Consider the following 21,528-nt stretch of genomic DNA (forward strand, 5'->3'; position numbering starts at 1 on the left):
ATATGACTAATAAGGATTCTTTTCTGGTAAATATTCTTTAAGAAAAATAAAACTGAGTTTCAGCAGAGACAGAACTTACTGCCAACTATAGTTACCAGTTTGTGATGATTTGTATAACCGAGCTTTCAATTTCGTAAATTAAACCATTCCCTTTAGTGTGAGACATCTTTTTGTCTAATAATTTTTCTTCCAAAATGAAACAGTTTCCTTCACTGTCAAACAGGGTTTTATATTGAGTGATGGATGTCATAATCTTAGTGGACTAAGGGGAAATAAAATAGCCCTGATCATGCTTATTTAAGGAACAAGTTATATTCACCTAAACAAAAGTCGATATTTAAGATGTCTGATTTAGTGAAATCATCGAATTTCTAAAGAAACTTGAGGAAAGTTAAATTTGTGTGAATGAATAAATGCTACTAGTTCAAATTTTAGAATTTTTTCCCACCTTCCAAATGCTGGGTAAGCTTTTATTTTAAGTTCACTACCATTATCATCCATTATTATTTCTTACTGAAAAAGAAAAACAGATGATAATTCAATACAGATCTTTAGGCTTAACACAATCTGGTTACCACTGAAGTTATACCTTTTGATTTTTGTTATTGTACGATGAACACATGTCCATTGTAATAAGAAACAGATGAGTTAAGCAAAACAAAGGAACAAAGTTATCCTTAGTCTTAATTATTAAGGAATTAAAAACTACTCAAATTCAGTGAGTTAAAAGCTGGTTTCCTGATGAGACTTTTTTTTTTTTTAATATCCTTTTTGTTAACCTTGCACTTTTTTCAGTTCCTAACCTTCTAGTGTTGAATTGACTAGACCACTGTTATTACCCTCTTCAAGACAGGAAAACTTCCTACAGTTGGCTGAGCCCTGTGTTCTTGTGGAAGAAACTGCCTCCTGGCTTTTGGTTAAAAATAAAACCCTGTTCCCCACGATTACTATGGAGCTTGCTGCTGCCTGGCTATGTCAGGACAAACCGTTTGATGACTGAGCTCAGTAGTGGAAAATTTCACTGACCATGCCAGGCGCGTGTTTGCTCATTCTTACCATTCAGAGGGCTGCCATTTCCCACCACGGCTTTACATTGAGGTTTTTCACCACTCCTTTACATTAAGTTTTTTCATGTTTGTTTTGAACTTCAATAAGAGCAAGGTGTGTGTATGTGGTGTATGTGTTTTAGCTCCTTTTTTTTTTCTTTCTCAAATCCTAGCTCATCCTTTTACAAATTGTCACCACTGACTCTTTGGAGGCATCCTTAATGAGAGTCTGTTTCTCCCAGTGACTGTAAGGAAGGAAGATAGATCTCCCATAGGCAGATAGGAGTAAGTCCTCAAAGAAGGAAAGGATGGGTGGGGGACATCATGCCAACCTGGAAGGAGACTTTGGTTCTGGAGGATGTCCTTTGACTAGCTACTCCTTGTCAGCTCTAACCACAGTGACTTCTTAGTTAGAGAAACTGTTTCTGTTCCTCACAGCTTTGACCACCCTTTGACCGCCCTTCCTTAGTTACCTCACCTTTACCCCTAGCAGTGGCAACCACAAAGCAGACCCCTACCCAAAGCACTTTCTCTCCCCAATAGACAAGTCAACCCACAAGGTTGGATCCATCCTCTTAATTATGCAAATAAAGGATTGAAATTATGCACCTCTGATTGGCTTATTAAACTTGGAGCTGGAAGAGCTTGTTTGATCCATGCTGGCATCCCTCACCACACCAACCACCAGTGCTGGACCATCAGATAAGTCTTGAAAAGCCCCTAGACCACAGAGACCCAGGAGCATCCCCCTTGTGGGGTCCCTCCCCTTTGGGAGTTCTGCTTTTATTACTCTACTAACTCTTGTCACTTTACTCTCATCCTTGTGTCCATGGGTTTCATGCCTCAAATTCCCAAGACGAGGAACCCAACTATCCATATTCCATGTTACAATAACAGGAACAGATTCTCATGTGTCCTCATTTCTAGGAGGGCTCAAAGGCAGCAGGTGCAAAGATTCTGGTATGGGATGGCTTCCAGTTTTGACATCCTGTTTGTTCATTCCAGAGCCCCACCCTTGCTACCACTGCTCTCATGGTCTTAGCTATTCCCAGAAATAGCACTCAATTGGAGGGATGAAGACATAAACTCAGTTTCTTCCCAAGATGTGATTGGGGCTGGCCAGATCTCCATTTCCTGCCAGTCAGAGCCCTGGCTTTGGGGGGTCCTGCTACGATTTTCCCAGACTAAATAACTTGGAGTTGACTGCTGATCCTCAAGAGAAATACTTCCAAACATCTCCATTTTCCCCAACATCCCTTTGTTTGGAAGGTTCATTATACAATTAACAGGCAGGCTTTTTGCCAATGATTATCTGAAAACAATTGAGTTGTGTATGTGCCTAGATGAAGTAAAAGTCATTGGGAAACTAGCTCACAAACTTGAAACGGAGCCCAGACTTGGGCCCAATATATGGTGCCTGAGTCTTTCCTCAGGCTTTCATACTTTTGGGTTATTGAATAAGTCATTGTTGTACTCTGTGCTCAGCTTCAACTATAAAAAGGACAGTAGTAACTCCTCCTACGCAGATTTACTGTAGCTATAAAGAGGTGATATATGGCCTTTGTAAAAGGCCAGACAAATGCCACGAAGGAATGTGAATGGGGGTTGGTCCTCTCACTTAGCGTTTTCATGAATGACTCAGAAGGGGAAAGAGAGAAATAAATTTTCTCATTTGCACAAGATATTAAAATACTGTAGGTAACAGAAGACTCAAGTTACAATGAACTTACATTTAGAGCCATTTAAAAAATCTGCCTTGAAGCTGAATAGAGGCCATGGTCTCCTTCTGCTCTGTCATTCTATGTGGTGGCAGTATCTATGGATACAGAAGGCTGTATGGTCCTACTGTGGCCTTGAGTATCAAATGTTAATTATCTGAGTGGATCAGGAAACCTTTATATTTATTTCCTTTAATATCTCCTAGTGAAGCTTTTGCTGAGAAGTTTGGGTTTTTCCTTACTTGGGCCATGCCCTGGAAAGCCTTTCCAACCACCTCGCTCCCCTTTGCACGTTTGTAAAGTCACTGCCCAAGTGTCTTCTTGCTCATTGGCATTCCCAGACTACTCTTTCTGAAACAGCATCGTCCCATTCAAAATTCTTCATGCCCCTAATCCTCCTTTACTCACTTAAATAGCATTTCTCTCTCCCTGACCTGTTGTGTATCTCTTTTTTTCCCACCATTTGTCTTTACATAATGGTTATTTTGTGTGTCAACTTGGCCGGGCCACCCCACTCAGATATATGGTTAAACATTATTCTGGATGTATTGTGGAGATGTCTTTTGGACGAGATTAACATAAATTGGAGTAAAGCTGATAGCCCTGCATAATGTAGGTGGACCTTAACCAACTAGTTGAAGGCCTAAGTAGAACAAAGACTGGCTGCCTCACTAACCTGAGCTAGAAATATTTCTGCTAGCAGTCTGTCTCTGGACTTGATTTCTTGGCTGCAGTTCTTTCCTGACTACTGGCCTACACTATCAGATTTCTGGCTCACTGAGCTTTCACAATCATGTCATCCAGTTCCTTAAGATAAATCTCTCATCTCTCCCTGACCCTCCCTCTCTCCCTCTCTCTCTCTTTCTCTCTCTCTCTCTCTCTCTCTCTCTCTCTCTCTCTCTCTCTCTCACACACACACACACACACACACAACCTGAACAAAACACCCTGATTTTATATAAACTCTGAAAGACTTAAAATGAATTTGCTTAACTAATTTGCTAATGGCTTAACTAATATTCTGGATGATGTGATCCAGATTTCTCTGACTCAAAGAAATGTTATGATGGATATTTAAAACAATTTTTATTCTTCATTATTTTTCCATGTGGTTACCATTTGCCTTAGTTTATGGACCTTTCAGACCTTAGATTTAACCCATTTTCCTGCCTTTTCTGGAGTAAAGCTGATAACCTTCCATAATGTAGGTGAGTCTCATTCAAACAATTGATTTTTAGTTAATACACTGTTAAAGCTTTACTCAGTCTCCTGGATATTGGATAAAATTTGCATACCAAAGAGCATAGGGCTCTATTACACACACACACACACACACACACACACACACACACACAATTGGGCATTAACCTTGAGTGCTTTTGACTTGTCAATCTGTGAATCTGGGCTGGCCCAGTTCCTATAAATCCCATCCCTTTAAGTTTAAATTTGTGTCATCTTGTTTCTAGTTAGAAACCAGAATTGAAAAAGAAGGAAAGCAAGTAATAGCTCACCAGTAACTTTATTCTTCACAATAACAAAAGTGGCTGGCAATAGAAAAGAATTGCTCCTGTTCAATTTGCAAGAAGACTTACTGATCTCTTTTATCTCCTAATGAATTTTTATATTATTTGAAAATTTTCATGAGCTCCAATGTCTGGAATGCTGATTAGTTAATATAATTAATTCTTAGCCATTAATTAGAACCTGGAGGTAGTTATAGAATAAGGAGTCTTAGAAATGTGGACAACTTTCATTTGAAAGCCTCTCCTATCTTAGCAATCAACACTTTGGTACACCTCCAATCACACTGCTGTTTCCTAGAGTGCCCAATTCTGTTACCTAGCTGTGATTCTCTGATATAAAAGAGGGATGAATATTAGCAGGATAACAGCATGACCTTTTGTGGCAGAGAAAGAAAGGAGAATTGTTATCCTAAAAAGAGAGATTGAGGTCAATAATGCTATTTTGTTCAAAACTGCATGTTTGGGGGCTGGGGATGTGGCTCAAGCGGTAGCATGCTCGCCTGGCATGCGTGCGGCCCAGGTTCAATTCTCAGCACCACATACAAACAAAGATGTTGTGTCTGCCAATAACTAAAAAATAAATATTAAAATTCTCTTTAAAAAAAACTGCATGTTTGTTGTGTTTTAGAAAAAAGATCATAGATTTATGTTTTAAAACATAAAAGCCACGGACTTGGGGTTGTGTACTACAGTGTTTACTTGGGTTCAAGGCCTTGGGTTTAATTCCTACAATAAATAAATAAATAAAAATATAAACATAAAATAAAATGCAGGTATTGGCCTGGAGATGTAGATTCAGTGGTAGAGTATTTGGCATGTGTGAGGCCTGAGGTTCTTCTGCTTTTGGAAACTTGACATTAATTTTCTATTGTAATCAAAGTTAGTTACCTTTGTATTTTCCAAGCTCGGCTCAACAAATGTGTTAGATAGATTTGGCAGTGGTTTGGTGGGAAAGCCAGCATATTTAGTACCATTCTTTTCATCTGTGTGCCAATTCCAACTGTTCCTTACATTGAATTGTTCATAACTGGAAAGTCAGCTGTATTCTATATTAAGTCCACCCACCACTGAGTACAGGGGGAAGAAAGATATGGTAGAAGTTAGGAGATAAATCTGAGCTCTCCTTTTGCTAGTAAGTGACATGACCCTGGACATGTCAACCATTTCCTTGGTATTTTGGTGTCATTTTCCCTCTTGGAAAGTCTGGATGTTAGAATGCATCTTAAGACACATCCATCCCAGGAGGAAATGTGGGCCACTGCATCTCTTGACCCCTCCTTATCTTCTCAGTCATAAGTCCTGTGGTATCCTGTGGTCTGAAGGGGATGATGCCAGTTTAAGTGATGAAGGAAAAAGGGCTGAGAGGGAAGTTGTGACTTTTTGGTAGCCAGTATTATGGCTCTGCCATATAGTAGGGGGAAAAAAAGACACACAGGAAAGCTATGAAAATGATCTTGAGAAAACAAAGTTCAAAACTAACAGCAAAATGACTGGTAATAGAACTTACTTACTGTATATAAGATGAATGATTTTTAAAAATTATGTTTAGAGAGAAAAAATACTTAGGAAACCCAAAGAAGGATCAAAGCAGGGAGTGTTTTTATTATTTTATAAAATATATAATATTTATATATAGTATATATATACATTTTTTTCCTCTTCATGTTCCTAAGGAACTCCACTCTATAGCTAGCTAAGTTTGACACAATGTCACTTAGAGTTATGAGTGTTTGTTTGAAGGAGAAAGGAATCAAAGGACATTAAATGTTGGTTCTCTATAAAGAAAAGACTATTTTCCAGAACAAAGATAAAGAATATACTTTTGGTTTTAATGAAATATTTATTGTATGCTTGGATAACAAATGAAGATTTAATCATAAACCATTGATTCTGCATTAGTATATAAGAAGGGAAGAAATTGCCATCCTGTAAGCTAAGTAGTAGGTTTGATAGAAATTATCACTTCTTATTGTCGTAATAACCCTTTTAAGATAGAAAATACTATTCTCACTTAGCAGATGAAGAAATCAAGTATCAGAGCAGTTATGTGACTTGCCTAAAGTCCCAGTTCTGATAGCAGAACTAGGATTCAAACCACTGACATTTTGAAATTTCTTTTTTCCAATTGCATTATGCTATCCTTCACTGCAACTTTATGATAGTCACAATAATACCAGTGTTTAGTATGCACCTATTTATGATGCACCCCGTTCTGTGGTAAGAGCTTTAAGTGCATGATTCTGTTTAATTATTACAGCAGATGTATGAGAAGAGATGATTTCCACTGTGTGGATAAGGAAACAATTTAAGTTCTTTATCTGTGGCACAGGGCAGTGTAAGTAGGAGCTAGTGCTTACTTTTGAGCACAGCTCTGGTTCCTCCCATGCATGACGCTGTTTCTTGTGTGGCTTAGCTTGAGCTGTATTCAGGTAGTGTGCTTGTTTTTCAGTGATTAGTGAGCAGGAGGGTGGGGCCCCAACATTGACTCTGCCTCTGCACAGCAGACCCAATCATTTGGCTCAGTGATACTCATTTCCCAAGTTATTTGTTTCAGAAATCAATAAATCCTCTTCATGCTTTTCTTTTACAGATACTTACCTTTATTGTTGGATCATTGCCCAAAAATATCAGTGCCCGAGCGACTGAGGTGTCGGACTTGAGGGAGAATGTTACAAAAGCTGAGACTCAGTGCTCAGAAGGCCTGCATCATGGAGGCCAGTTCTGCTGTCAGCTGTGTCCTCCTGGTAGGTCACACAAAATATTCAGAAAAAGGAATGAAAATCAGGGTGAGGGGTAGCATCGGTAATAATGAATCTGTTATCTTTACAAGTTTTGATTACCCTGTAGCGTTATAATATTACTGGAGGAATATACCAATTATGAAATTATTTTCAAAAGATCAGCTTTATTTGCCTTTATCAACTTGTTTGATATGATTATGATTAAATGAAATTTACAAATTATGTGTACCCCCAAAATGGGAGATTTGTCTATTTAGCTCCATTTCTCATGAGCAAAAGAGGATTTATTTGTGGGTATTAAAGCTTATCATTTAAAACTGACTAGGATATATTATAACAATAGTGAAGCTCTGAAAGCAAGGGACTCTCACCCTTATAGGCTATGTCTCACACTTCCCCTCAGTCAGGTCTCTAAGAAGACTGTTAGTCCTGGCACTGAAGCCTGCAAAATATATTTGCATTTGCAGCTGAATAACTAGATGAACTAGAAATGTAACGGACACAAATCAATAAGTTTTAAAAGTCAGTATTTTGAAATGCAAATCAATTTCATATCGGAAATCCTTCAAACACTAGCAAATTAGAAGCTAAGCCAGATGTAATTGCACAAACTTTTTTTTTTTCCAACTTAGAGTTGATTACTAGTACATTACAGGTGTGGATCTTTCTCAACTGTATTGTGAAGACAGGAAGGTATAGGAAAGCAATACATGGGTTTGTGTGATTTATGCAACAGATTAATAGGGCCAGAAAAAATTGTAGTAGACCTGTAGAAGGACTTGTTGGTCTCCCAGGATTCCCACACTACCAGTGCAAAACAGGCATCAATCAGGTATGTGAAAAGATTCTCTAAGAGTACCCCTTAGCTTCCTTCCAGTTCAGATTTGGAAAAACATCCCTTATAATACAACTGACTTATACTTACACCCTTTTATATTTACCCTTTTCCAACAGGAATGAAAAATGGCTTCTTAACTTTCTTATAACCTGCTGAACAGGATCAGTTTTCCCTATGAATTGGAATATGTTCACAGTTTTAAAATCTAAAACAAAAGTTAAAATAAAAAATAGTATGCTTTGTATATATATCAGTCTGTCAAGAATTTTTGCCTTTTTGCTTTGTTTTATTTTCCTTTAAGAAGGGATCTCAGCCCTTGTGAGTTAGCTTATGGGATGAGAACTCATTCTACCACTATAGGAATGTTAATGATACAAACTTATATAAGAAATAAAGTTGAATGCACAGGTCAAAAATTTTAAAATGTTTAGAACCACTGACACACTAATTTATAGAAAATGCCTTAAGAAAATAGTAAAAAATAAAGAAAAGTATTGAATGCATGGCATTTCACTGTGATACCCAATGATGTGGGATTGCTTAAGTGACTTCTGGATATTTAAAGAAGTAGTTTTCTGCCAATCAAAGTCAAAGTATAGCAGAATTTCTGATATATTTCTAATATAGTCCTTAATTGTATAAATCCCCTTTTATGATTGCCAACTAGCTTGCTGACTGGATAAACTGCTTCTCTCTGCTCTTTCCTCTATTGATCCTAGGTGGCATCAAATACAGGATAAACACTCTTTTCATTTTTATTCACTGTTATTGAATTTTTGGCTTATCAGTATTCAAGTTGCTTCCAAATCTGTTTGTATTCATTGTTACTATTATTTTAATGTAATTTAATTAACTTATATAAATCGATGAATTATTAATACTGAGAAAATATAAGTTTATCTCTAGGAAATCTTGGTTGAATTTTTTGGAGAATTTCAGGCATTCAGACAGACTATTGGTGTATTTAAGCTTTCATTTTAGCACTAAAGATGGAAGGAAGGAGAGAAAGAAAGGAAGAAAAAGAAGGAAATAACCAACAGGAAAGTAAATAGGTGATACATTATGGGTATGACAAGCAATAAAGCATCTGGAATTCTAATGTGTTTGTTCAGTGTCACCTAATTAGAAAATGATTACATAGTGATTCTTTATAAATTAGAATAAAATGCAGTATTTTTTAATGATTCCATATGTGAATTGACATTTTTAATCAATCAAAAAGTCCCAATCATATTGTCATATCCAATAAGGATTCTGTAGTTTGTTACATTCACACTATACACACACACACACACACACACACACACACACCTGTTACACATACATATGTTCACACATATGCATATATGTGTGTATGTTTATATGCATATCAGTGCAACAAAATAATATCTCAAGGTAGTTGATATATAAGTGCTTTCATATGTCCTTTTCCCAAACTTTTTATAATAATTATGTATCATTATACTCAGAAAATAATGCGTTATACATTTTTTGGGGGGGGGCAGTCACTAATTTTTCATCTAAAAAAATTTGTGTCCTGGCTCCGTGGCTCATGCCTGTAATCCCAGCAGCTGGGGAGGCTGAGACAGGAAGATCATGAATTCATAGCCAGCATCAGCAACTTAGCGAGGCACTAAGCAAGTCAGTGAGACCCTGTCTCTAAATAAAATACAAAATGGGGCTGGGGATGTGGCTCAGTGGTCAAGTGCCCCTGAGTTCAATCCCCAGTACCAAAAGAAAAAAAAATTAATTTGTATACTTTGGAGCAAAGAATATGTGAGTTCTTATATCTCCTATTACACTGTGCTAGGCACATTCCATGATAGTTCATGGAAGAGAGCAATCCATTTGGAAATCAGTATAATACGACTCACAGAAAACACAGTTGTTATTTCACTGTGTTCCTTAGGATGCTGCCTCGATGTTACCTAGCCCTGATGTCCTGTGTTTGAATTCTGTTCTGGGTTTCCATGATTTGCTTATTTTTTTCTTTATATTGACAGACTGTTGTTTTTGTTTACTAAAATATCATATATATATTGAAATTTCATAATTTGCTTATAGTAAATATTTTTAATCAATAAGAATGTTATAAAGTTATTAATAAAGTCACGTACTTGGGAAACAGTGTAAATTATTTTCTGTTGTATATGTGAGTGGAGTGGATTAGCTTTGTGTATCTTTTAAAATTAGTTGTACCATTAATAATTAGTCACTAGTGATGCTTTTCTGTTTATATTTTCTGTCTCTTTCTTCTTCATTCTCTGTCCCCTTATGTTAATCTAGTTTTACCCATAGCACTTGTCACCCCTGGACTTCACATATTTATTTGCACATTATCTGCCTGGGAAGGTGAAAGTCTTGCAATGAAGGCTTTAACTTATTTCTTACAGCATTTCCAGCTCCTAGAAACTGCCTCTTACACAACAGGCATTTAATAAGTTCTTGTTAAATGTGTAAATTTACCAGAAAATATTGTTGCATAATGCTTAGTATTATCAATGCCATGCTTTATTTTTAATGTGAATTAAAGGAAACCGGAATATTATTTAAAACTGTTTGCATTAAGATAACAACCCTGATAATAAATTTTGTTATCAATATGTTTATGCTTGTCCAGCAAATTGGACTTTATTCCTGGATGGAAACAGAGTAGAAAGAAAAGGAAGAGAGGAGGAAACTGAGCATTAACTATACAGAACAGATGCATTCTAATAACAATGTAAGAGAATGATTATTATCTCCATCTTATGCATGACAGAATTTTGGCTTAGAGAGACTAAATACTTTGTTATAGATTTTATAGGTACTAAAGATTTGACAAAGGTCTTTGGAACGTCTAATGTCCTTTCCCTAAAACTACATTATCTCTTATTAGGATTTGTGGACTTTTCAAAGTAAAATAAGAAATTAGAACAAAATTAATTCAGTAATCTTTGTGGCCAGTGACAGCCATTTGCTCTGAGTATCTCCCAACTTCTCCCCTTTCCAAATAATTAGTTGGCAAAAGAATTTCTTAAAGTTCATTTGATCATTCTCACCTCTCTTCCACTTTTTAAAAAAAATTTTTTTTTAGTTGTTTGTAGATCTTTATTTATTTATTTGTGATGCTGAGAACCCAGTACCTCACACATGCTAGGCATGTGCTTTACCACTGAGCCACAATCCCAGACCATCTCCCACTTTTTATATGCTCTTATTCTTAATTATCTTGTTTCTCTAGGCATATTCCTTTACTCGTTCTTTTAGCTTTTGTCTTAGAAGACTTTCTCACTCACAACTGATTTTTTTATAATAATCTTCTCCCCATTGTATTTATATATCATTAGCTTAAATGCCCCTACCCCATTTTAGGAGTGTTTTATTGTCATGCTTGTTTTAGTCAGTTTTTTTTTTCTGCTGTGACTAAAAGAACCAGACTGGAACAATTGTTGAGGAGAAGGAAAAGCTTATTTGAGGGCCTATAGTGTTAGAGGTCTCAGTCCACAGATAGCCAGCTCCATTCCTTTGCTGAACATCATGGTGGAAGAGTGTGGCAGAGGAAAGTGGCTCATGTAATGATCAGAAAGCAGAGATTCTGCCAGCTAGATACAAAACACATACTCCAAAGGCATGCATCCAATGACCTACCTCCTCCAGCCACACCCTACCCCCATTCAGCTAACACTCAATTAATCCATATTAGGGGATGAATTCACTGATTGGTTTAAGGATCTCATAAGCCAATCATTTCTCCTCTAAACCTTCTTGCATTGTCTCACACATGAGGGGACACCTCACATCCAAGCCATAATAATTCCTGTGCACTCCCCATGCTGTTACATAGCCACCTTACCTTCAAATACTTGATTTTTTTTCCCTCTGCTCAGGTACAAGAAAAGATGCTGACTGCACAGCCAATGGGGGAAAGCCAATATGCGTGCCCTGCCAAGAAGGGAAGGAATATACAGATAATGAACATTATTCTCCTAAATGCAGAAGATGTAAGTTTTGTGATGGAGGACATGGTAAGTGTCTCAGGAAGCAATAAAAAGAGCCCAAACCTGGTACTTCATGTAGAACCATTTGTAGTACAATTTGAGATTGGCCCCTCTTCTGATATGATGTTGACACACAGGAAGGTGCAGAATGAGGCTGGCTGGAGCAATGCAGGACCAGGTACTGAGCTAAAATTCACTGGTCTGGACATTTGTGGGTCAAGTCTCAGCAGTTCTCTCAGATGAAGGCAAATGACTAAATATCAAATCAAAGGATTCATCATCTCCAGTCAAAACCACAGAAACTATTTTTAAACTGCCTTGATTTTTGCTTATATAATGGTCTTTATTCATGGCCAGAAATAGCTTAGAAGTCTATAGACTCAAGGGCAGAGAAACCCAAAATGTGGGTAGCATATTCTCCTATCTTTGGAGATCTGATTTGTCTTGATAATTCCGCTTGGGGACCTGAATTTTTATGGATATCTCAATCTCTTCTGAGGGAGCAGATTAAAATGTAACAGAAGGACTCCTAGTTTTATTTGATATCAAAAACCCGCTGGACAAAAAGCTTTTCTTTTCCCTATTTAAGCTCTAAAGCAAGGTTTCTCAACCCTGGCTGTGTGTGTGAGAATTGCCCAAGGAGCTATTAAAAATGCCAGTGTTTAAGTCTCACCTTACAGCAATTAAATTAGACTCTCTCAAGTGATGGCCTTGGCCTTGGTCTAATTAGACATTCTCAATTCCAACAAGCTCTGAGTATTGATTATACTGCTAGTCCATGGGCTTATTTCTTAGTAGCAAGGGTCTAGGCTAGAGGAAGAGAGGAACCATCTAACCAATGGCAGGATGATCTTGGTTGCTGGATTGTTTATTCACTTAAAACTTTGCTTGCTATTTTAACCTGTGGGTATTTGTGTTGCTACTTAGCATTACCTGTGTTACTAAAGGCTTGATGATATAACTGTTGATCTTAGCAGTGGATCTCAAAACTCCATGCCGCCCTTGATCATTATTTTCATAGTTCATTTATAACTAGCTGCTATAATTAATATTTTCCAAACTGAATTTCTAGGCTTAGAAGTGGAAACAAATTGTACCCAGACTCAGAATACTAAGTGCAGATGTAAACTGAACTTTTATTGTGAAACTTCTCTCTGTGAACACTGTGACCCGTGCACCACGTAAGTTTTAGTCTTTCAGTGATGAAAATATTAGATGTACCCTAATAAAGAATGTCTTCCTAGAGAGAAGCCCACACTGACCAAGACTCAAGCAAGGTTCTAGTTTTGTTTCTCCTTCCAAGCAACTAGATGACCATTGACTCATTCAAACATGATTGAATACTTCCTGTGCCCTTAATTGCTAAAGATGATGATGTAAACTGAGTCTCTGTCAGTGTTTGACTTATGAAGAAAATTCCACTTGAGCCTCTTGACTCTCCTTATCACCCCTTGATTCCAGGAATGGCAACCCAAAGAAGCTAGTTGAATAGCTTCCCTAAGCAATATCCTGAGCATTGTCTGCTCTCTGGGCATTTTAATGTTCTATGATACTTTTTTGAAATTTATCTTGGTAGTTCATTTTTTAAAAGATAGTTTGTTTTAAGGTCTGGTATTTTAAGAGTTCGGTTTATTGTCAGTTTGAAGTTTGTTTGTCTATTTCATCTTCCCTTGTATGCCAATATTTTATCTTCCTTTAACTTTGGTATCTTAAAACAAAGTAACTCTTGGTGTTTTTTTTTTTTTTTCATCCAAACGCCCAAAATCATGTTATTAACTTGCACTTAGTTTTTAGATGATAATCTAGATATATTTGGGAAAAAAATATTTCTCAGAGACATAAAGATGAATAAAATGGCCCCAAATATACACGTGCCATTGAAAACGATGAAGGAATCAGCCCAGGCTTTCTGAATTTCTCCTGTATTTTTTTCTAGGTGTGAACATGGAATCATTGAGAAATGTACACCCACCAGCAATACCAAATGCAAAAAAGAAAGTAATGATTCTTTTTGTTTTTATATTCTCCTCTCTCCCATCCTCACCATTAAATATGAAGAAAAACTAATTGATTTTAATTATGTAAGAGTACAATATTTTGTTTAATCTTTAAAATTGCTTGTTTTCATATAAAATGTTCAATGTTTCCAGCTACAGGTTTCAATTATAACTGGCTGTGGTTCCTCCTGCTACTCCCGCTTATAGCTTTTGGTAAGTTCTTAGTTTGTTCAAACTATAGATTTGAATTTTTGCCCACAAGATTTTTTCTCTGTCTTCTATCTTTAAGAAAGCTACCAAGTGTAGCTCTGTTGTATCGTTGATCTCCTGCTACTGAACATACTCCTGAAAGCTAATAAGAACAGATGATACCTTCTGCTGCTGTTTCTGATGAACAGTTTTAGGGAATTGAGTCGTATTCCCATCCTCCCTCTAAGCAAGGGTTCTCTGCAGTAACAGCTAAAAATCAGAAGTAATCCTTCACTATTCATTAAGTTTCTCCTATAAGTTAAGAAAACACAAAAGCAAGGGCCATCCTTGGAACAAAATTGAAAGGACACTTGATAAACTGATCCCTTTTTTGTACCTCCTGAACCTTGACCAAGCTGTTTTTTTTTAATTAACATATCTCCTACTTCACTTAAAATATGATGACAACACATTTTATGCAAGGATCATTTATTAAAGTTAGCAGATAAGCCCCAGATTGGATTTAATCATAATTAGTTTGGAAGATAGCTTTAACCATATAAAATACAGGGTCACGGGCTGGGGATGTGGCTCAAGCGGTAGCGCGCTCGCCTGGCATGCGTGCGGCCCGGGTTCGATCCTCAGCACCACATACAAACAAAGATGTTGTGTCCGCTGAGAACTAAAATAAATAAATAAATAAATAATTCTCTCTCTCTCTCTCTCTCTCTCTCTCTCTCTCTCTCTCTCTCAAAAAATAAAATAAAATAAAATACAGGGTCACACCATCTTCCAGTAACTCAGAATTATCACACTTTTCCTTCTTTTTTGGAACAAGTCACTGCTTCTTCAACTGAAATATGATTTTTGTCTTAGCTTTAGAGGTTGTTTAGCTAAAAATACATAATTAGTGTTTAAACAGTTATACTCAGGGACATATAGATTCCTTTCTTCCATCTCATAATAACTTCAAGGAAAACACTTATTGAATATGAGTTACTTGTAAGTGTTATATACTTGAACTTCTAGGCATTAAATGCCCTGCATCAGCAGGGTGATTTCAATTCCACATCCTATGGCTTCCGAGCCCTTCTGCTGTCATGCCACCCACCATGCTGGAGAGGAAGGAAGTGGTGTGGCCGTAGAGTCAGTCAAAAGCCAACTTCATATAAGACCAGGGTGTGATAATTGGATGATTCAGTTAAGATGTGGCCTGTCTCTAGAACACTTGACTCAGTGGGGGTAAGTTTAGCACAGTGCCATTTCCTGTTGTGTTTGGCCACTTAAAGTTTCCGTGAATTTCTCTTTCTTCTTTTTTATATATTTTAGTGTGAAAGTATCTTCTCATGCTTTCTACCAGGCTAAGGTCTGAGTCTGATAGAAATTACTTTGGTCTTTCAGGGATATACAGAATTTTTAAGTACCGCAGTACAAACCATGGTCACCATGAACTTCTACCCAACAATCGGGTAGGTGAATCAGATTTCTTGAAAAAATAGAGAAAGTAGTAATTCAGCTTTTTGATAGTTACTTTCTTTTAAACAAACATGTATTGTTTTAATGTGTATATGGGTTAGAACAGCATCAAGTATTAGTTAAGATATGGTACCTAGTTTATAAATAAGCTTCTAGCATCTTAAGAAGCAACAAAAGGGAGAGTGGAAGTGTGCTGTATGTGAATTGGAGGAAGGATGTGGCCAAGGTTCCTATTTCACATTGGTGTCACCTCTGCAGGGAGACATCCTTTACCAAAGCCTGGATTCAGCCTGGGCAAAGAGATTGCTCTTAAAATCTATCACAAAAGCACATCCCGACTCTTTCCAGATAACTATTAAGCCAATCTCTTGTTCCTTTTTCTAACATGGGGTCAAGACATTTCAAATAGCAAAACTATACATTGGGAAGAGAAAACAGTTTCTGTTAATTGAATAATGATGTTTTCATTTGAGGCAAGGGCTCAAAGGGAGTTAAGTTCTTTAAATCAATATGGTACATAAGAATTTCATTTTGAGCCATTTTTCTGCTGTTAAACAAAATAGCTATAGTAAAGAAAATTTGAGAATGTTTATGTTTGTTGTTTACTTTAATGCATCTATATGGAAAATAATCTCATTTTATTTCATGGATTCCTTAGATTCCTTGTCTTTGTAAAAAATGAGCCAGTATTGCTTAGTTTCTAGTGAGGCCAAAAGCTTTAAAAATTTGAATGATGAAAGAACCCTTCTTAATCACTTAGTCTAGTTTCCTAATTTTACATATCAGGCAACTGAATGTACTTTCTTCAGAATTAAGGAATTTGAAAGTGACATTTAGAATATTCTAAATATGTTTTTATTTGTCTCTTCCCCTGCCTCCATTTTTTTTTCTCCCCAGGAAATAGAGCCAATGAATTTCTTAGGTAAGGCTTTATCATTGTATTTCTAAAAGATAGCTTCCTTTGCAGGAGTAGGCCAATTTTAGAATAAAGTCTTGCTAATTTCAGTAACATATTGTGGACTTTGCTACCCCTTGGGCTTACAGTTCTTCTTGCTCACTATCAAGGGTTTATTCAGTAGTTCATTTAAATCTATAGCGCTCATTGTTAAAAATAAATCAGGTAGCAACAGAACATCACATTCTGAGAAATTGTTCCTTCAGAACCCGTTAGGTGTATTATAGCACCTCTGTTCAGAGTGACAAATAAATAGAATTGTAGACTCAGTTGTCTTTGTTGTACTCAATTCTGTAACAACATACCTGATGCTGTTTGATTCTGTCATTTGACCTGGGCTTCAGAGATAAAATGATCATAAACTTTTGGCCTATTTATTTAGGCTTGTGGCTCATTGATCTTCAATTTTGTGAGGGATATTAGAGTTGATGTCTTTTAAACCTCTTATTTTATACAGGAGGTAGGAAGAAACAGAGATGTTATGTGTCATGCCCTGATCAGAGAGCAAACTACTGGGGCCATAGCAGGAGCTGGAATTACAATTCAGAATTATTTTTATTTTTGTTCTTCCATAATCAGCCATTTGGGTCTCTAGGATTTTCCTGTATTGTTAATTATGGTAAGGGAAGGAATAAACATGATTTTCTGTAATGGGAATTTCATTTAAAAAAAACACAAATTTTCAGAGACTATATTCTATTTTTCAGATGTTGACCTGAGTAAATACATCATTAGTATTGCTGAAGAGATGACGATCAATCAAGTTAGAGAATTTGTTCGTAAGAATGGTATCAATGAAGCCAAGATAGATGAGATCAAGAATGACAATCCGCAAGATACAGCTGAGCAGAAAGTCCAACTGCTTCGTAACTGGTATCAATTTCATGGCAAGAAGAATGCATATAACACTTTAATTAAAAGTCTCCGAAAAGCCAATCTTTGTGCTCTGGCTGACAAAATTCAGGATTTTGTCCAGACAGACGTTGTTAGTGACCGTGAAAATTCAAGCTGCAGAAATGAAAATGAAAGACAGAGCTTGGCCTAGGGTGAAAAAGAGCTAACTCAGTTCTGAGTATGTACAGTCAACAAAGTAAAATCAGTGTGAAAAAAGTGTTGTGTAGCTAAAGGTTGTAAATATCAATTAATTTTTTATTGGGTGCATTATGTTTTTTCATTTGTGAGATCTGTAGGACTATAACTTTATGGAGTTCAAAGACCTTAGGATTCTTCCTTCAAGATATTTAAGACAGGTGGGAAGACAGACATGCATGGTCAAGAGTAAATGCAGTGGCATGATAAACACCCAAAGAGAAGTGTGTACAAAGGGGGAAAGCTTAGGATCATGCTGTAGCATCTCACATGCAGTTCTGTCAGTGTGAATGTAGTTAGTGAATATTAGTATAAATGTCTGCCCACTGCTGTCCTCTTTCCACACATCAACAGAAACTGTGAACTTTTGCTGCCACATCAGTCACTGGGAAGACTGCTTTGCTTCTATATTACTTCTGTGTGATTCTGTGATGACTCTAGAGATTTTGCCATGTTTGTAAATTTTATTTACCACTCTGAGAGGAACATATTCAGGCAGAGCTTGCATATATATTTGAATGTAGAATTTAATAAACTTATGCCTCAAAGACCTTTGTGCAGATCACTGGTATTCTGTGGTCCAATTTTCAGTTTTGAATTTGCATGGAAAATGCAGATTGGATTAAAATTATTGAATATTTTCTATTTGTGTACCATTTTACTAGACAAAAATACTTGATTTCTTTTTCAGGTATCAAAAGCATTTTTAACAGAAGAATGTCACTAGACCCTTGCTACCTCCATTGCTGTCATCTTGGCAGCCCAGTACACTCTCAAATATGAAAGGACTGCCAAAGAAATATTTAATGACCCCATAAATCAAGATTGCCCTTAGCCTATCTAGCCTGGTCTGAAACAGACTCACTATTCTTACCAGCGACAGTTTCATGGCATATCATGAGCCCATGTCTACTATCAAGGTTGGTAAGGTTTTTATTTTGTCCCTACTCTGCAGAATGTCCCCCAATTCCCCCTGTATTATTTTTGGCTACAAAGATAAAACTGTTGTCAGGTTTTAGGAATTGCTCTTGTTATTGTCTGTAGGTTCTCAAACAAGCTCCTTTGCCTACTGGTAATTGTTTATTTTTACATTAAAACATCTGTGGAAGTTTGTATTAAATATGAATTTTAATAAAGGCTATTTATATTTCTACTTTAATAAAGGCTATTTTGTGTTTATATAGATGTACAATGACCTGAAGATGGTTATAAACTGAAGCAGGTACTTGGAATTACCTAAAGAGCTTCCATCAAGAAAGGATTCTTCCCCATTTAATGTTTGGAAATATAGGTTAAAATATTTAATTAAAGCAATGTTCTTGGATTTCTAGTTCTCTCCTTTTTGGTGGGGGTTTACTTTTTGTTTTTGTTTTCCTTTTCTGTAACTACTGTTTAGAGAAAGCTTCAAAGCTTTTTTTGATCACTTAGAAGGTACTTCCTTTTAATAAAGCCCCTTTAATAGCTAAATAATCCCTTCTGTAGATTGCTATTGCCAAGAATACCTCTTTCAAACAGCACACAATAATTTGTTGGACAAGGTTACATTCAGACACCAAAATGAGGATAGGAAAGTACAAATTTTAAAGTGTAGGTTTTACTGGTAAGAAAGCTAATATTCCATTCTAACTATTTGGTGACCACTGATTCTCTCTTAATCCTTAAATGTATTCCTTTTGTTTTTCATGTTGGCAAGAACACAATTTAAACATAGATGTGTCACAGCACAGTAGCTTTTATATGAACCCCAAAGTTAGCTTAAACTTCATCACAAACTCAAATATAATAATAGTAGCAATATTAAGGGAATGTGACTAATTGACTAGTAGCCATATCAGATAATTGAAGCTGACTTCCAGGATCTTATATGAGTGGGGAATTTCTTTCTCTTCGTCAAAGTCTATATAATAGGAAATAATTTTCTTCTCCTAACATTGTCTTCTCTTTCCATCTCTCTTTTTAAGTTTGATTTTAATAGTATATTTAATTTAACCCAATATTCCCAAAGTATTAATATTTTGATGTGTAATCAGTAAATGAGATAGTTTATATTCTTTTTCTATATGAAGTCTTCAGAATCTTGTTTATGTTTTATTTATACCTTCAGGCACATTTTGGCTTGGACTACCCACATTTTACAGGGCCAATAGCCACATGTGGCTAGTGACTACCGTATTCAATAGTTCTGGTCTCTATATTTGTTAGGGCAGGTCTATAATAGCCTTAATTATGGCCAGTCCAGACCTAAAAGTTTGGCACTGCCCAGATTTGCTCAATATAATATTTTCACTTTGGTTGGCTGAACTTAATACCTCCCATTCCTGTGACAGCTTTGGGAGTTGTTCTCTTTATAGCTCCCAGTAGTACTTCTCTTGTAATTATTCTTTGCCTGACTCTTAGGGACTGCCTCATGACCATATAGTATTTAGTGAGAGACTCCACAGAACCTCTGGGTAGATCTGGAACAATTTTTCTTTCTTTTTTTCTTATTAGTGCATTTAAAATAAATAAATAAATAAATAAATATATATATATATATATATATATATATATATATATAAGTAAAATAAATAAAAATTATAATTATACATAATAGTTACAATCATATCACATTCATATGTTAGTACATTTTAATTCAGAAAAATGGTTTCATTGTGGCATATTCATACATGCAAATAACATACTTTGATCACATCTACCCTCAACTTCCCTTTCTTACCCTCCCCTCTCTCCTGTCTTCCCCTGAGCCCTTCCTTACTTCTAAGTCTCCCCTACTTCTATATCATCTTTTCCCCCCAAGTTCCACATGTAAGGGAAAGCATGAGATACTTGTTTATCTGAGTGTGGCTTATTTCGTTTTTCATTAAATCTTTAGTTCTATTTTCCTGCAAATAACACAATTTATTCTTTATGGCAAAATAATACTTGAAACTATTTTACCTATATATCTCCCTTCCCTCCAGTATATCTGTACTGCAAAGTCCAGCAGCTTTCGCCTCCTCCACTCCAATCTCTGCTCTTCATCTTTGCAAGATGACTGTGCTTTGCTTAGGGGCCCCGCCTGTGTGGGGAAAATCTGAGTGATCATAGGACTCTCCTCATTCGTTTCTCTTTTCTGAGTTTTCATAGGCTGTGTTACCTTGTCTAGTTTTCTAGCTGTAGATAGCAGAAAGGCAAGTCTGGCGCTAGTTATTCTTCATAGCCAGAAGTGGAATTCCTACTTCACAAGGAAAAAAATGACTTAGAGAACATCCTGTACCCATTTCTTGTGAGTTCCAACCAAGAACTCTGGGCTCATTTGGAGGGAGGAGGAAGTTGAGGAGACCTTTGTACTTGGTAGTATGGCTCTTCTACTTCTGGTTTCACCCAGGGGCCCCAAGCAGGATTCTTTCCACGTCAGCAATCACATTTATGTTCCCGAGTTAAGGGAGCTCCTTGGTTCAAAGTCACCCTCATGCTGGTGAACCTGGCCTAATCTATGGTGGGCATTCTGGGTTTGAGTATCAACCAAATGTCATCAATAAGCTGTAGAAAAAAAGGCTATTTGTAGAATGAGGTCACAGGTCACATGGTGGCCTTACATACTGGAGTATCTTGGTCTTTCTCATTAGCATGTCCATGGAGTCCATCCATCTCTGATTTGATCAGATATTTTGTAGGTATTGAAGCTATCTGGATAATGCTTATAAAATTAATATTAATAATGCATGTAATTTAGAATTTTTTCCCCCTAGCACTGCAAAAATAACAAAAATAATTTTTTTTCATGCCAATTTCTGGATGGTAATTTATTTGGATTTAGAATTTTATACCAAGGGGCTGAGGAGATAGCTTATTCAGCATGACCAAGGCTTTGGGTTCAATTCACAGCATAGAAAGAAAGAAAGAAAACTAAAGAAAAAGAAAGTTTATATTGTCAATATTATTGAGATGAGATCTTGCTAAATTTCCAAGGCTGGCCTTGAGCTCAGAACCCTCC

General features: G+C 36.5%; 1 protein-coding gene across 1 annotated transcript in view; it reads left to right on the forward strand.

The window, feature by feature from the left end:
- The window catches only part of FAS (Fas cell surface death receptor), a 28,135-nt gene extending 9,487 nt beyond the window's left edge, over window positions 1-18,648 (forward strand). Inside the window, exons 2-9 of the mRNA XM_081268280.1 lie at window positions 6,878-7,031; window positions 11,736-11,873; window positions 12,919-13,027; window positions 13,783-13,844; window positions 13,997-14,056; window positions 15,434-15,501; window positions 16,406-16,430; window positions 17,171-18,648. Coding sequence (XP_081124406.1) covers window positions 6,878-7,031; window positions 11,736-11,873; window positions 12,919-13,027; window positions 13,783-13,844; window positions 13,997-14,056; window positions 15,434-15,501; window positions 16,406-16,430; window positions 17,171-17,508 — 954 coding nt within the window. The 3' untranslated portion in view covers window positions 17,509-18,648. The remainder of the gene's footprint in view (window positions 1-6,877; window positions 7,032-11,735; window positions 11,874-12,918; window positions 13,028-13,782; window positions 13,845-13,996; window positions 14,057-15,433; window positions 15,502-16,405; window positions 16,431-17,170) is intronic.
- The last annotated feature ends 2,880 nt before the right edge of the window (window positions 18,649-21,528 follow it).

This window comes from Spermophilus citellus (assembly GCF_964194105.1).
Source record: "Spermophilus citellus genome assembly, chromosome: 15".
In the NCBI taxonomy this organism is placed as follows: Eukaryota; Metazoa; Chordata; class Mammalia; order Rodentia; family Sciuridae; genus Spermophilus; species Spermophilus citellus.